At 39.5% G+C, this 15,386-nt stretch overlaps 1 protein-coding gene across 1 annotated transcript in view; it reads left to right on the forward strand.

The window, feature by feature from the left end:
- The first annotated feature begins 390 nt into the window (after window positions 1-390).
- The window catches only part of KCTD8 (potassium channel tetramerization domain containing 8), a 263,494-nt gene continuing 248,498 nt past the window's right edge, over window positions 391-15,386 (forward strand). The window contains exon 1 of the mRNA XM_059924129.1: window positions 391-1,526. Within this exon, the coding sequence (XP_059780112.1) occupies window positions 578-1,526 (949 nt within the window). The 5' untranslated portion in view covers window positions 391-577. The remainder of the gene's footprint in view (window positions 1,527-15,386) is intronic.

Raw genomic sequence — 15,386 nt, forward strand, 5'->3', positions numbered from 1 at the left:
GCCCTCGGTCCTTCCCCCTAGCGTCGGAGCCCCGCAGCCGGAGGCTGGCACCTATCTCTTTAAATGACAGCTGTAGCTCGGGTCCCAGTCCCGGGCTTGACGTCAGCGCCGCCTCCCCGGCTGCGAGGAGTAGTTTGCGCCACCGTCCGCGCTCGAGGCTCGCGGCGCGCTCGCAAGCTGCTGGGGCGGCGAGTTTTCTTTGCTCCGGCCCCTCCTCCCGCCCTCCCCGCCGAGAGCCGAGCGGCAGCTTAAGAGCCTCCCGCAAGTCTCTCACACTTCCCCGCCGTCGCCCCCAAAGGAGCAGCCGCTCCTCCTCGCCCCGCCGCCGCCGCCGCCGCCGCCGCCGCCGCCGCGGCGCCCGCAGAGCTCCTCTCCTGCACATCGCTCCCTCGATGGAGCCCGGGCGCCGCCGCCGCCGCCGCTGCCCCGAGCCCTGAACCGGGCCTCCTCGGCCGGAGAAACGTGCCGCCCGGCCCGAGGGCGCATCAGCGGCACGCCACCGGGGGTGCAGGGCGCGGGTTTCGGGAAGGAGAAAGTGCGGCTCTCCAGGGTCACTTGCCCAGCGGCGGGGCGGACCATGGCTTTGAAGGACACGGGCAGCGGCGGCGGCACCATCCTGCCCATTAGCGAGATGGTCTCCTCGTCCAGCTCGCCCGGCGCGTCGGCAGCCGCCGCCCCGGGGCCCTGCGTGCCCTCGCCCTTCCCCGAGGTGGTAGAGCTGAACGTAGGGGGCCAGGTCTATGTGACCAAGCACTCGACGCTGCTCAGCGTCCCGGACAGCACTCTGGCCAGTATGTTCTCGCCCTCTAGCCCCCGGGGCGGCGCCCGACGCCGGGGCGAGCTGCCCAGGGACAGCCGGGCGCGCTTCTTCATCGACCGGGACGGCTTCCTCTTCAGGTACGTGCTGGATTATCTGCGGGACAAGCAGCTCGCGCTGCCGGAGCACTTCCCCGAGAAGGAGCGCCTCCTGCGCGAGGCCGAGTACTTCCAGCTCACCGACCTGGTCAAGCTGCTGTCGCCCAAGGTCACCAAGCAGAACTCGCTCAACGACGAGGGCTGCCAGAGCGACCTGGAGGACAACGTCTCGCAGGGCAGCAGCGAGGCGCTGCTGCGCGGGGCGGCGGCCGCAGCGCCCTCGGGTCCCGGAGCGCACGGGGCTGGCGGCGCACCGGACAAGCGCTCCGGCTTCCTCACGCTCGGCTACCGAGGCTCCTACACCACGGTGCGTGACAACCAGGCGGACGCCAAGTTCCGGCGCGTGGCGCGCATCATGGTGTGCGGACGCATCGCGCTGGCCAAGGAGGTCTTCGGTGACACGCTCAATGAGAGCCGCGACCCCGACCGGCCGCCCGAGAAGTACACGTCCCGCTTCTACCTCAAGTTCACCTACTTGGAGCAGGCGTTCGATCGCCTGTCTGAGGCCGGCTTCCACATGGTGGCGTGTAACTCCTCGGGCACCGCCGCCTTCGTCAACCAGTACCGCGAAGACAAGATCTGGAGCAGCTACACGGAGTACATCTTCTTCCGTAAGTTCGCGCTCTCCGAATTTCCCAGTTCTCCCCGCCCCCTCGCCGACCCGCGGCGGGTTCCAGCGCGTCCGGTGTCGTTGTGTGCCTCCCCTATCGCGGCAGACACGATTTATGGTTTCGTGCCTTGCGATCTCCCTTTTGGCTCCTCTTTCAGCAACTCAGGAGCACGCAATTGCCAAGCAGTCCTCTTTCTTAACTTTATTCATCTTGCCCTCTCGCCCCGCCCAGCTCTTGGAGCCTCTGGACTCCTTTCTACTACCGAGGGCCGGGAAAAGACAGGGGCACAAGGCTGGGCGCGTAGGTCCCCTTCCTTCCCTCTGTCTCCGTGGGACTCCCGGGGGTCAACTTATGTGGGTCCCAGTCGTGTCCCTCCAGGGGGCGGGTTGGCATCAAGGTACCGCGGCTCACGCCGGGTTTACCTCCGGTTGGTGCGGGTCGGCGCTGGAGCATTCATTCAATTATGGGTGGTTTCGGAAAGGGGCAACAAGAGAAGTGGCGATTGTGCCTCCAAAGCCCCTCAAGGGCCCGGGGGGAAAGAGGTTTCCATTGACCCATAGAAACCTCAGATTTCTCTCGCGCCAGCTGTCTTCTGTAACTGTTAGGGGTTTTGGACAGAGAAGGGTGGAGGGAACGGGCTTTGGTGGTCTGAGTGCTGTCAGAGTTGGACATGAGGAAGGGAAGTGGTGTATACGCGCCTGTGGGTTCGCGCGCGTGTGTGTGATTGTGTTCCCTTTCTGGGCGCCTTCAGTGCGAATGAGGGATTGAATCCACTTTCCCAGGGGGAATAAATGCAGTGATTTTCTGAACTGAGAGAACGAGGGAGAGGATTGGAAAGCATCTGGCGCAATGCTTTTTGTAGCGCACTTCGGCGGGGGCGGTGGGGGGGGTTCTGTGGGTCATGTTCAAGAACTCCACCGACTAGCACTGGGGCTTGGGGGATGGGGAACCGGGGCAGGGACAGTTCTCAGTGACGTTTATAAAATGAGGAGGGCCGCAACTAGAGAGCTATGTGGACAAATGGAAAGCCATCTGGGATGGGGGTAGGAACATCATTTGGCAAATGTTTTTTCTTTCTCAAGACACAAGAAAATTGAAACCTTGCCTGTAGTGTTAGGGAGAGTAGCATTGACAGCCTGTGTATAAGTCCAGCTTTAATTGTATTTATTTATTAAGTAATTCACTAACTGTTTGGGATCCAGGCAATTTTTTGCACTTTATTTTGACTGGGGAAGTGGAAAGGACCTCTCTTTGCACAGGCACGAGATTGATTGGAAGTTGCTCATTGTTTGTGTATTCTAGTAACCTTGGAGGTAAGGGTGACAAAACACAGCACACTTAGTGTTAGATTGTCTTTTTTAATAGTGCTGGTTTTCCTAAGAAAACCATTTCAACAGAAAAGCAAAGAAAGTGTCCATTGAAGTGGTAGATAAAAATCTAATTTTCTTAGAGAAAGAAAAATATTATATCACTTATATGTGGAACCTAAAAAATAATACAAATTAATCTATATACAAAACAGAAACAGACTCACAGACATAGAAAAAAAGGTTACAGTTACCAAAGGGGAAAGGGGGGAGGAATAAATTAGGAGTTTGGGATTAACAGATACAAACTACTATATATAAAATAGATAAGCAAAAATGATTTACTGTACAGCACAGGCAACTATATTCAATATCTTGTAATAACCTGTAATGGAAAATAATCTGAAAAATATATATATAACTGAATCACTTTTCTGTGCACCTGAAACTAACACAATAATATAAATCAATTATATTTCAATAAAAAATCTAATAAGATTTTTTATTCTTAATTATATGAAAGTATTATTTGTTACACAGTAAAAAGATCAATAGTCAGAAAAGCCACCCAAAGGAAGGGACGTTTATTGACACTTCACATCTTAAACATTTATGTCATTTCAACATAGATATGTTTCCAAGCATTTCAGAAGATGAGAGGAAATGAACTTTTGACTTTTTTTAGTGATTTTTAGTGGTTAGTGATTTTTGTTAGAGAAGATGTAAGCATAAGTGTTCTGCAGTTAAGGTTCTTGAATTTTGGAATGTTTCGCAGTTCTGGTCTTTCTTTTTCCCCTAGAAACTTGCGGACTTGAAAATGTCCGTTACTTTGATTATGAAGAAATAATACAGGTTGTCTTTAAATTATGAAAAATGCTCATAAAATAGTGTATTGAAGTTGGAAACTCAGCCAATTTAAGTCATAAGATGATTTGAGAGATGCTTAGAATTCAGGATATTTCACTTCTGGAGCTAGAAGAAGTGAAAGAAAATAAAATATATATATTATGAATAATGACTTGCAGAGTATTCACATAACAAATGAGTTCTGAGATTCATTGATAAAAGTCCCAGAAATCTAAGGAAACAACTCAAAGCCTTTTTCATTGATTATCCTGTGGGGGAAAATACAAAATTCCAGATTAAATATGGTTCTTTTGAAGTGGTATTCCAGTTGACCAACCAAATATGGTTGCCATTTTTTATTTGTGATATAAGATTTATCTCGAACACTGTTATATATACATCTACTTAATGTTTTGTATAGCTTGCAGCACATTTTCACAAATTATTTTGTATGGGATTCCATTTAACATTGGTGAATGAAAATTCATTGTATTTCCATCCTATTTAGTGAAGGTAATAATGTTAACTATTCAGAATGTAGTTATCTTGTTTAGCAGTCTCTATTTTTAAAAGACTACCAGTGTTATTCATAAAAACAAAATCATTAGATGAACTTGTTTGTCCACCATTTCAGATGCAGAGTGGGCCTTATTATCTTTTATTTCTCCTTTGACACAGTTCTTTCAAAACATTTTTTTTAATGTATAACATGTATCAGTCATTTTAACACCTTTTAAAGGTGAACTTAGTAGTTTGAAGCCGCTCTGAAAATTGTAGAATTGGTTTATACACTAGAGCATCAATTTCAGCTCTTCACTCCCCCACCTCTGCACCCAGCTTCACCCCTGAGTTTCTGTAGAGATGGGAGGAGAGTGGCAAATGGTTCAGTAATCCCAGACACTGCTATTTGCCAAATGCGTGATCTTGACTAAATTATTTTAGTTTCCTCACCTGTGCAATGGAGATTATTATAGTACAAATTTTATAGAATTTGAGAATACATGTAAAGTGCTTAGACCAGTGCTTGACCTATAATAAAAGCTTAAAAAATGTTAGCTGTTAACAATTATAGTAAAGACTTTTTGTTGTCAGTATTAAATTTAAATTTTGTTTTTAGTAAGTATAGTTGATTTAGTTGTAAAGTTAATTAGAAAATTATTTTGCAATTAAATGGTAGCATAATAAACTTTCAGAAGTTTGAAACTGCCAATTTAATAACCAAATTCTTCCCTGGAACTTGGATTTTTCAGGCCAAGTTCGAGTCCCCTAGGTTTGCCAATCACACTCCAGTTAGTTCTTTTGGATCAACTCCAACAGAACCCTTTTCTGATTCAGGGCCAAGAAGTGTTTTAATACTCTCCATTAGGAGTTGAAACTTTGGCAATATTTTCTCACAGACACTGAGCTAGATTCATATCTTCTTAAGTACTTGTATCCACATCATTGGGTTCTAATACTCAAGGTTATATACAGGCTATTAAAGATTTAATATCAGCTTCATTTGGCTACATGGACACTTTGATCTATTATCAGTCATAACTCATAATTTTATCAAGACTTTAGACTCTGCAACATATACTAGTACTATTAAATTCCATATTACTCTACTAGTACTGAAGATGGATTGTCCTTTCTTGAAGGAAAACAGTGATTTATTGTGTTTTCTGGTTTTTGGGGGGTGTCTGTTAAGTGTAATTGTGGCTCTTTTTAGCAATATCTCAGAGACGAAAAAAGGCATTTTGTGTTGGCATCGTATTACATAGACAATAGCTATCTGCTTGGAATGTGATATGTAGACTACCCATAATTAAAATGAGCATCATATATACCCTTTATTTCTCACAAACAGTGTGTTTACAGAAAGGTAGTACTGATTCACTGCTCTTCTCTTATAGTGCTTTGAGTTTTGCATTCTGTGTTGGTTGAATAATATGTGGTGTGAAAGTATACATTTGTCTAGGTGCATTTGATATTCCTTAAATTTGGTACAGCCTTTTTTGTTGTGATGTATGAGAGTGCCAGATATAGGACCTAATGCTATTACTGAACTGGACTGTGAATTCTAATCTGTCTTAATGGAGTTTTATATACACTCTTTCAAATATATTCTGATTTATTTCACTGTGTTGGGTTGAAGAAAGCTAGTTGAGTTGAAAATATTCCAACAGCTATTCAATCCTGTGTTAGCAGGCCTGTTGCATTAAAAGCTTTCTAAGAAACGTCTTTAAAAAGTCATTCTATTTAGATGCATACCTTTAAAATTATATATTATTTTCTAGTCCAAAAATACTTCTACTTTTATCACCGAACACTGTTTTATGGAAAATAACTTTGTTCCTTCTTATTTTTTTTTAAAAATTGGTTCTTTTCTTCTTGGAGACTTACTAGTTATTTTTATAATTATCATGGAAAAATTTCTTCTGCAGCCACATGGTTGAACGACTTTTGAATCGACGCGGAACAGATAACTTTGTAAAACACCAAGATTCTTATTTCATGCAAATACAATATTTGCAGTAATAAAGCAGACAGAAAATGACAAAAACCTTGGAGTGCAAAATGTTTGGAAGCCATGCCATGGCATTGGTTACTGTTTAAGGGCGTTAAACTTTTATGTCTGGCATAGTACTGTTTCTAAATTTGATCTTTTAAAATAGTGTTATGGCTTTAGTTTTCTCTGCCACCCTTTCTACAGCTTTGTGTGGGTCAATCCTCAAGCATATAATAAAGCAAAAAGACAATGGCACTACAAGCCTTATTTGGCAAGTTCTTTCTCTTTTGTAGCTTAGAGTAGAAGAACTCACAATGAGTGTGTTTGTGTGCCTTAGTTAAAAAGAAAAAAAAATCTCTTTGGAAAAAGAGAAATAATATGTATGAAATTAGCAACAATTATTACCTATTGTTATAAGTTATTGGGTCAATTAGTTTAAAATGTGAAAATGATTGTCAGCTTATTCAAATGCAGCCCTTTTTTGATAATGGAAGTAATATGTGCAGTTTTAGGAATTTTATAAAAGAGAAGTAAAATTAAAAAAAATTGCCACCAGTAACTGCTAATAAAATCTTGACTCATTTCCTTCCAGTCTTTGTTCTAATCCTATGAAGCTGACAGACATACTTTTTGAAAGTTATGGTGATACTATGTAGATGGTTTATATGCCATCTTTACTTTGGCTTTATACATTTAATGCAGTTATACATTTAGTGACATTTCCCACAAGACATTGAATTTTTTATTGACATCTTAGATAAAAGTATAATACATGTCCTTTGCCACAGACAGTATTATAAATAAATATTGGTGTTGAATATTTTCCCTGTAAGCTTAGAAAAGAGTTGATTTTTTCAAAGTACAGTATGTGTAATAAAAAGAACATTTACTATGTACCTAGTTTTGTGATAAATGTTTTATAGCCATTACTTTTACTTTTTTAACATTCCATCAGCTTGGCATTAGTTCCCTAATACTTCAGTTAGGAAACTATGATTTGGAGAAGTTAAGTTAACATCCTTAGGTCATAGAGCTGGTATGCGGCTGAGCTGGAACTAGAATAGTTCTGCCTTACTGCGAAGCCCTTACTCTTAAATATTTAAAAGTAATGCCTGTTTCATGCAATCAATTTTGCAAATATATTTCAATGTCTACGAGTACGTAGAACTTAGCTCTCTAAGCAAAAATGGGTAGTGTGAGCTGTATATGAATGAACCCAATTTTTCTTAATCTATTTTAAATTTCCTTAAGAATACAGTAAATGCAGTTGACCCTTGAACAACTGCGAGGGTCTATCTATAAGCAGATTTTTTTTCGAATAATACGTATTGAGGTTGGTTGAATCTGAGGATGCAGAACCTCCAATACAAGGACCAACTGTAAAGTTATAAGCAGATTTTCTACTGAGCAGGGGTGGGCACCCCCTAGCCCCCACATTGTTCAAGAGTCAATTGTATACGTTTTATGTCTTTACTTGATGAAAGGGTTAACTTTTAATGATTAAGGCTACCACATTCATGGATATTTTTTAAATTCAAGAAAATAAACCATTTGACTCAGTTTACCACTCTTTTGGGGGAACAAGTAGTATCTACAGGTTTGATAGACTGACCAAATTTAAACAGTGTTAAGGTAGTCTTCTGCAGAAAATTCATTTTACCTTGTGTAATATAACACGTTTTATGTATGTTCTTAGAAGGTGACAAAATGAAGAAGGTATTTTGGTTGAAATCAATTTTGTTAATTACATATAGTTTATTGGCCCTAAATATTGGTTAATGCCTTTAAATTATATACTTGCTATAATTAGGTCCAAAAAGGTATCAAATATCTCCTGGGTATTGGGATTATTGGCTTTTGGTGTTTTTGAAGGCTTAAAGTATTGTGGAAGTATATCTATACATTTGAAGTAATTGGAAAGTAGTGCTTTAGGTAACCCTTCAATCTATGTTTCATTATAGTTATTGTTTTTAAAGCCTCTTTTGAATTAACTTCAGGGTATCGTCAGCACTTAGCAGCCACAATCCTGCAAGACAAGCTGGCAGCTTCTCTAATGGAGATGATTCTAAAAGGCTTTGCGAGGACTTACCTAAAGATGAGAATAACTTTATTCACAGGTTTTCAAAGTCACTCCCATAGGTAAGTTAACTATAAGTTCTAAGGGTAATGGTGAACCTCCAGCTGCTGACTTGAATGTAAGGTGTCCTGTGCCTAGCATCTGTATACTTCTCATCATTCGTTTCTGCGAGGGATCATGTCATGAAACCTAATTATCCTGTAAGGTTAGTTGTATTTTGCACTTTCAAAAGCAAAATATATGAGTGTTTTATACTGAGTTTATACTGTTTACAAGTTTATTTCTTAACTCATTGGTTTTTTAGTGCACTCCCGGTACCATAGTCATGTCGTAACTGAGTGACCCCTTGCTGTAGAATCCTTCTGCATTTAGCTCCCACACTTCCCTGTCTCTTCCTAGTATGCTACGTATAAGGCCTTCATTGCATTTCCTAAGCATGTAACTATCTCTCTCTTTTTTCTTTCTTGTTGTATCCTATTTTTTTCCTAGCTTTATTGAGATATAATTGACATATAACATTTTGTAAGTTAACATGTTGATTTGATACACGTGTATATTGCAATTTGATTACCACTATAGTGTTAGCTAACACTTCCATCTCCTCACATAGTTACTAGTTCTTTTTTTGTGGTGGGAACATTTAAGATGTACTCTCTTAGCAACTTTCAAGTATATAGTACAGTATTTTTGGCTATAATCACAATGCGGTGAGTTAGATCCCCAGAACTGATTCATCTGATAACTGGAAGTTTGTACCCTTTGACCAACATCTCCTCATTTCCTCCACCCCCCTCAGCCCCCTGGTAACTACCATTTTACTCTGTTTCTATGAGTTTGGCTTTTTTTAAGATTCCACTTATAAGTGATATCATACAGCATTTGTCTTTCTCTGTCTGGCTTTTTTTTCACCAACATACTGCCCCATGGTCCATCCATCTTCTTCCTTCTTTATTATGGCTGACTATTAGTCCATTGTATATATACACCACATCTTTAGTCATTCATTCTCTGACAGACACTTGGGCTGTTTCCATATCTTGGCTATTGTGGATAATGCTGCAATAAACATGGGAGTACAGATATCTTTTAGACATCCTGTTTTTATTTCCTTTGGATATATATCCAGAAGTGGGATTGCTGGATCATATAATTATCTCTTTTCATATTGACCTTCCACACTGGCCTACTTTCTCCTTGTGAGTTGGCACCAAGTCTCACTTTTGTCTTTTCATCCCCCAGTTCAGTGGCTACTGTCACATTAAGAACTCAGTAAATATTTCTTTTTTGAATGAAAGTATAAATTAACAAATGAACCAGCGATGTTGCAGATTCTACCAACGTAGTTACTGAATTGAGATTTAGTTTCACTTCAATTTAAATTGCACCTATTGAGCAATTACCAGGCTATAGCTTGCGACAAGACATGCTAATGTGAATGACAGAGACCTTGCGTTTAAGGTGATCACAGTAAGCTTTATGTAATACTGAATTATGTTATAGAGGGGTTATTTGGTGTATTAAGAGGCAGAGTAATGGCATGAGAAGCTGTTGCACAGGCACCTATAAAGGATGAAAATAACTGAAATGTTAACTAAAACACGGGACAGCTTCAAATAATGTTATAAATGAAGTTGTTAGGATGGTAAAAATACACACAGACACACACACACAATTATTTATTTATTTATACTTAAATGATTGGTAGAGTAGAAGGTACAAGCCATCAAAAATTAGCTGACCTTTTTTTTTTAAAAATTAAATTAAATTAAATTAAATTTTATTTATTTTTGGCTGTGTTGGGTCTTCGTTTCTGTGCGAGGGCTTTCTCTAGTTGTGGCAAGCGGGGGCCACTCTTCATCGCGGTGCGCGGGCCTCTCACTATCGAGGCCTCTCTTGTTGCGGAACACAGGCTCCAGATGCGCAGGCTCAGTAGTTGTGGCTCACGGGCCCAATTGCTCCGCGGCATGTGGGATCTTCCCAGACCAGGGCTCGAACCCGTGTCCCCTGCATTGGCAGGCGGATTCTTAACCACTGCGCCACCAGGGAAGCCCCCCCTTTTTTTTTTAACGTATGAAAGATGTCAGGCAGATGCTCTGAGCTGCAGCCTACCTGCAACCACTTGCCTTTCAGAACATCTTAGAATGTGTAGTGACTGCTGCCTCCAGGCATGGTCAGGGCCTGCCGTGGTGTAACGTAAGTTCAGGAAGTATCTGGCTGTACTGGTAGGTGTTTGCAAACGTGAGGATCCAGTGAACTCTTTTGTTATCTCTACTCCTAGTTTTTAAAAGGTATCTTGAAATACACTTGAGGTATTGCTGTTTCATGATCCATATTACAATATCAGTTTTACTTATTAACCTTGTGTCAAGGTAGTTCATAAAAACAAATCAACTTTGCTCGCAATAACAGCACATAGCTTCATTCACCAGCTAAACTTAGTTCAGTGCTTGTTCAGCAGTTGGAATGTAAACGTGGAATGTAATTTCTACCATATTTTAATCATTGTCTTATTAAATCCTACTTACATGGGGGAAAATGAGTTAAATACAACAAAAGAATAAAAATATATACATAGTGTTGATTTCCAGCTCACCAGAATGGTAAGTGATTTCACCGTTCAGTTATGCTAGTTCCATTTCTTGCACCAGTTATAATAACAAAACCCTTGAGCATAGATGGAATCCACAGTATATTGCCATTTCCTTTCATCTTGTATAATTAGACGTGTCTAATTTCTGATACAAGGAGACTAGGGAGAGGAATACTGTGCTTAGAAAGAGACAATACCAGAATCTCTTGGTCCCCACTCCCAACAAGCAAAAAGCTTGAACACTATGAATGATTTTCTACTTTTTAGTCAGATTCCTTGAAAAATTCTGGCTCTAGCTTTGAGAGCTTGGAAAAATAATTTAATCTCCCTCCTGAAGGAAAAGTGAGGGAAACAGTAATACTCATCTCGTAGGTTTATTATGAGGATTAAATGAAGTAATCCATATAAAACACTTAGAAGTGAAACCAATTCAAGTAGTATTTGTTAAAAACGTTTTAAGTCCAGGAAATGATACCCAATATTCATTCTCTTTCCTTTCACTACTGCTACGGAAATTTGTAGGAATTATCAAAAGATAAACATTTAGAAACCAAAGTTAAATTCCTTCCCATCTCAAAATATTTTGGACACGCTTAAGCATGGTGGGATAATAATGAAAATTATTTATAGGTTAATGGCATAATTCAGAATGCACTCTCAAATTAGTATATTTCTTTTTTCCCTTAAAAACGGTAAAACAAAACCCAAAACCAAGTAGCTTAAAGATCTGTGTCGATTCTATTCTTCAAAATTGGCATACTTCAGGACAAACACTATTTTTAAAGAAGTATTTAACGAGAAAAAAAGTTTTAAGAACCATTCTAATATAAGTCAAATTCCATTACAGTACATATAAAAATGAAAACAATGAAATATTTAAAATGTCGACCTAAAGACCCACTAAATTATTTTGTTGATTTCATTACATTTTCACCATAAAATATTTAATGCAAGAAATGTTTTCACAGGAACTGTCAATACAGTAGTGCACCTTAAGGTTAAGGAACTTAATGAAATTTAGACAAGAGATAAATTACAGGTTTGCTTCAGTTTTCCACAACCTTCTTGTCTCCTCTATTTTCTACTCCCCCACCCCACTCTAGTCTGGACACTAAGGGATGAGTGGGGCACTTAGGAGAAGATGGGAGCCACAGTCTTCCTGGAAGTCAGGGTCCATGCTCAGAATCTTCTTTCCTTCCACGCCCAAAACAGACAAGAGTTCATTCAGATTGGCCCTCTTCCAGTCAGGAAAATTTTCTAAAGTGTTATAAACCATCCGGCTAGAGGGAAGAAGAAAGGAAAGGAAAGATAAAAGAAAAGGAAAGAAACAGAAATGAAGAAAGGAGAGAAGAAAGAAAAAGAAGTTCCTATGTTGTCATCTCAGTGTTCACTGAAGAATTTAGGATAAGAAATAGTTTATAAATGTGGGAAATCAATATATATTAAAGGTAGCTTTTTTTAATTAAAGAAAAGAAAAAAGAAAAAAAAACACTTAGAAGACTATCAGACAGGTAAATTAATTGCTCAATATATGTTAGTTAGTGTCACTAACTTAATATCCTCAAAACATATATCTATCTATATATTCCCACTTCTCTACATTATCAATTCATAGTACCAAATTTCTTTTTTTTTTTTGAGGAAATTGATAGCAATACCTATTCAGAATTGCTCTGAAAAGGTCCCATTATCATTAGTGAAATTAAAAAAAACTTGACCTACTAAGTATAAAATTAATTGTAACATATTATTAAAATAAGTTTATTCTAGTTTGTTCTTCATTGTCTAGGAAAAAAATGAATTCTTCCAGATCTAGCGCTGGTCACTGGTCAGTTTTGACACAATTAACAGGAATACTGGTATTCAGCAGTTATTGTTTCAAACGATGGGGTGTATTGAGGCAGAGCACCTCTTAATCACATTCTATATTTATATTTCTGTTGAAGGCTTTTAGCTTTGATTTTCAGCAGTTTTATGCAAGAGAACACATTGTCACGGGGCCAGGGACTCAAACATTGCTTAGAGTTTGGGCATTTGGCCAAAAAATTTCAGGCTAGGTTTTGGATTAAATACTTATCTCCACAATTTTAGGAAAACTATGTTAGCTTTCAACTCAATCAGCTCCTATTGAAACTACTCTACACATTTTGAGTATGCTTTTTAGTTGCTAAAAGTCCAGATATTTGAAGAAAGCATAGAGAGCTAAGGGAGATGCTGGCAGCCATTCAGAGATAATTCTCCAATATTTTGACCTCTTCCTTCTGGTTGGCAAAGGCTGCATCTCTTTGCAGGTAGAGGGTAAGGACTCATTCATATAATTCTAAAGTGACTTCTGTTTTTGTCAAGGAAAAGTTGCTACCGTGGCAACTTTATAGTGAGTGGCAGGAGGAAGCAAGCATGGTGATTACAAATTATTGGTGTAATCTATATGGTGATTTTGGGGATGAATCTTCTAATGTTGCTCCTGACTTTTAGAAGAAAAAAGAAAGAGTTGGCAATAGAAGTCTTCGGACTATCATCTTAACCTTCATTAGTATGCATATTTGTTTTATTTTGTGCTAACTTTCCTTTTCTGTGCTTCATTTTTCATGTAGAAAATGGTAGAAGTTGATCTTTTTTTTTCATATTACCTCCATGGAATTCCATAAGTAATATGTTCCAAGTAATCTGTGCTGAATAAAAATAGGATATTGTTCTTGTTCTAGTGTGTCAGATTGTCATTTCTTTTCTTAAAAAAATTATTATTTATTTATTTATTTGGCTGTGTTTGGTCTTCGTTTCTGTGCGAGGGCTTTCTCTGGTTGCGGCAAACGGGGACCACTCTTCATCGCGGTGCGCGGGCCTGTTACTATCACGGCCTCTCTTGTTGCGGAGCACAGGCTCCAGACGCGCAGGCTCAGTAGTTGTGGCTCACAGGCTCAGTTGCTCCACGGCATGTGGGATCTTCCCAGACCAGGGCTCGATCCCGTGTCCCCTACATTAGCAGGCAGACTCCCAACCACTGCGCCACCAGGGAAGCCCAGATTGTCATTTCTTAAAGAGAATGTGTTGAGTATATTGATGTTAACAAAACATTTATTTAGGGTGAAACCTTTTCATGTACTATCTTATTTAACGTATAGCTGATTCACTTTGTTATACAGCAGAAACTAACACAACAGTGTAAAGCAATTATATTCCAATAAAGATGTTAAAAAAATTTTTTTTAAACAAAAGCAATAGGAGTGGGATTGGTAGATGCAAACTATTACATTTAGCATGGATAAACAACAACGTCCTAATGTATAGCACAGGGAACTATACTCAATATCCTGTGATAAACCAAAATAGAAAATAATTTAATGATGTTTAAAGAAACATTCAGAAATATAAAGACTACCAAACTAAGAGAAATCCAGATTAGATTAATTTTAAGCTACTGAGTCATATGTCTTATTTAGTTTATTTATATTCATTCATGCATTCATAATCAGTATTATATACAAAGCAGCCTGTTAGGTGCTGAAGATGTGGTGGTAAACAATGACGAACACATTTCCTGCCTTTCATGATCAGGACCATGACATACAGATGTGCGGTTTGCACATTGCTTAACTCTAGATTTCATTTACTGGGTCTAGTTGTATAGCAATACAATAGGTTGTGTATTGTAGATGTGCAATGCACCACTTGTGAGCCTTTGAGTAATGGTCCTACTCATGGCCAAAGACCAATGGCCAAAGTTAGTTAGTTATATCTCTAACTTATGACCACAGGAATCTAGGCATGAGTGTGTGTGTGTGTGTGTGTGTGTGTGTGTGTGTGTGAATGCACATGAGTGTGTTTAGGGAGAGCATCAGTATGACTCCATGACCACTGCTGGCAATTAAAAAACTTTTGCCCTCTGAATTGTGGTTGAATAATGACCAGTTTGTTTTAGAAAAATGTGACACTATTATTAATCTTGACCTTTTGTTGAAATTGCCTATTTAGATATAAACTCAGTATTGAAAATGAAAATTTTTCTGGTTTCTACAACATACCTCACTCCCTTTTTGAGAAATTTTATCTCTTGAAGTCTATTCAGGAGTCTAGATTTTGCTATACTACTTATATAGATGTTGCCTATTCTCCATGAAGAAATCCTAAAGTCAAATTAAAATGAAGACTTCTGCTGGTTACCTTTGATAGGTATTCTATAACTGAGATTAAATTTGAATTTGAAGTGGTTATGAGGTATTCCTTCTTATTTCAGTTAAGCAGACATGTGATGGGTTGATTTAGCATGTTTCACAGACAGTGGTAAAAAGATATATATTTGCTCTGTAGCAAGAAATATGGAACTTGTTAACAATTCTTAATGTTGATGGGAAATGGAACCATGAATAAATATGCTAGGAAGTCCAGCATTGAAATTTCTGTAGCGTTGTATAATCATTTACATCTCTTCTGCTGGACTGATGTGTTTCTAAGGCATGCAAGAACCATTAAAATATTTCAGCTTTCGCTTTCTGTGTTAGCATGTTTGGATTGTAAAGTAAACTTAGTTATTTCAAGCTGTCTGTTTTAT

The sequence above is a fragment of the Balaenoptera ricei genome, chromosome 5, assembly GCF_028023285.1.
Source record: "Balaenoptera ricei isolate mBalRic1 chromosome 5, mBalRic1.hap2, whole genome shotgun sequence".
Lineage (NCBI taxonomy): Eukaryota > Metazoa > Chordata > Mammalia > Artiodactyla > Balaenopteridae > Balaenoptera > Balaenoptera ricei.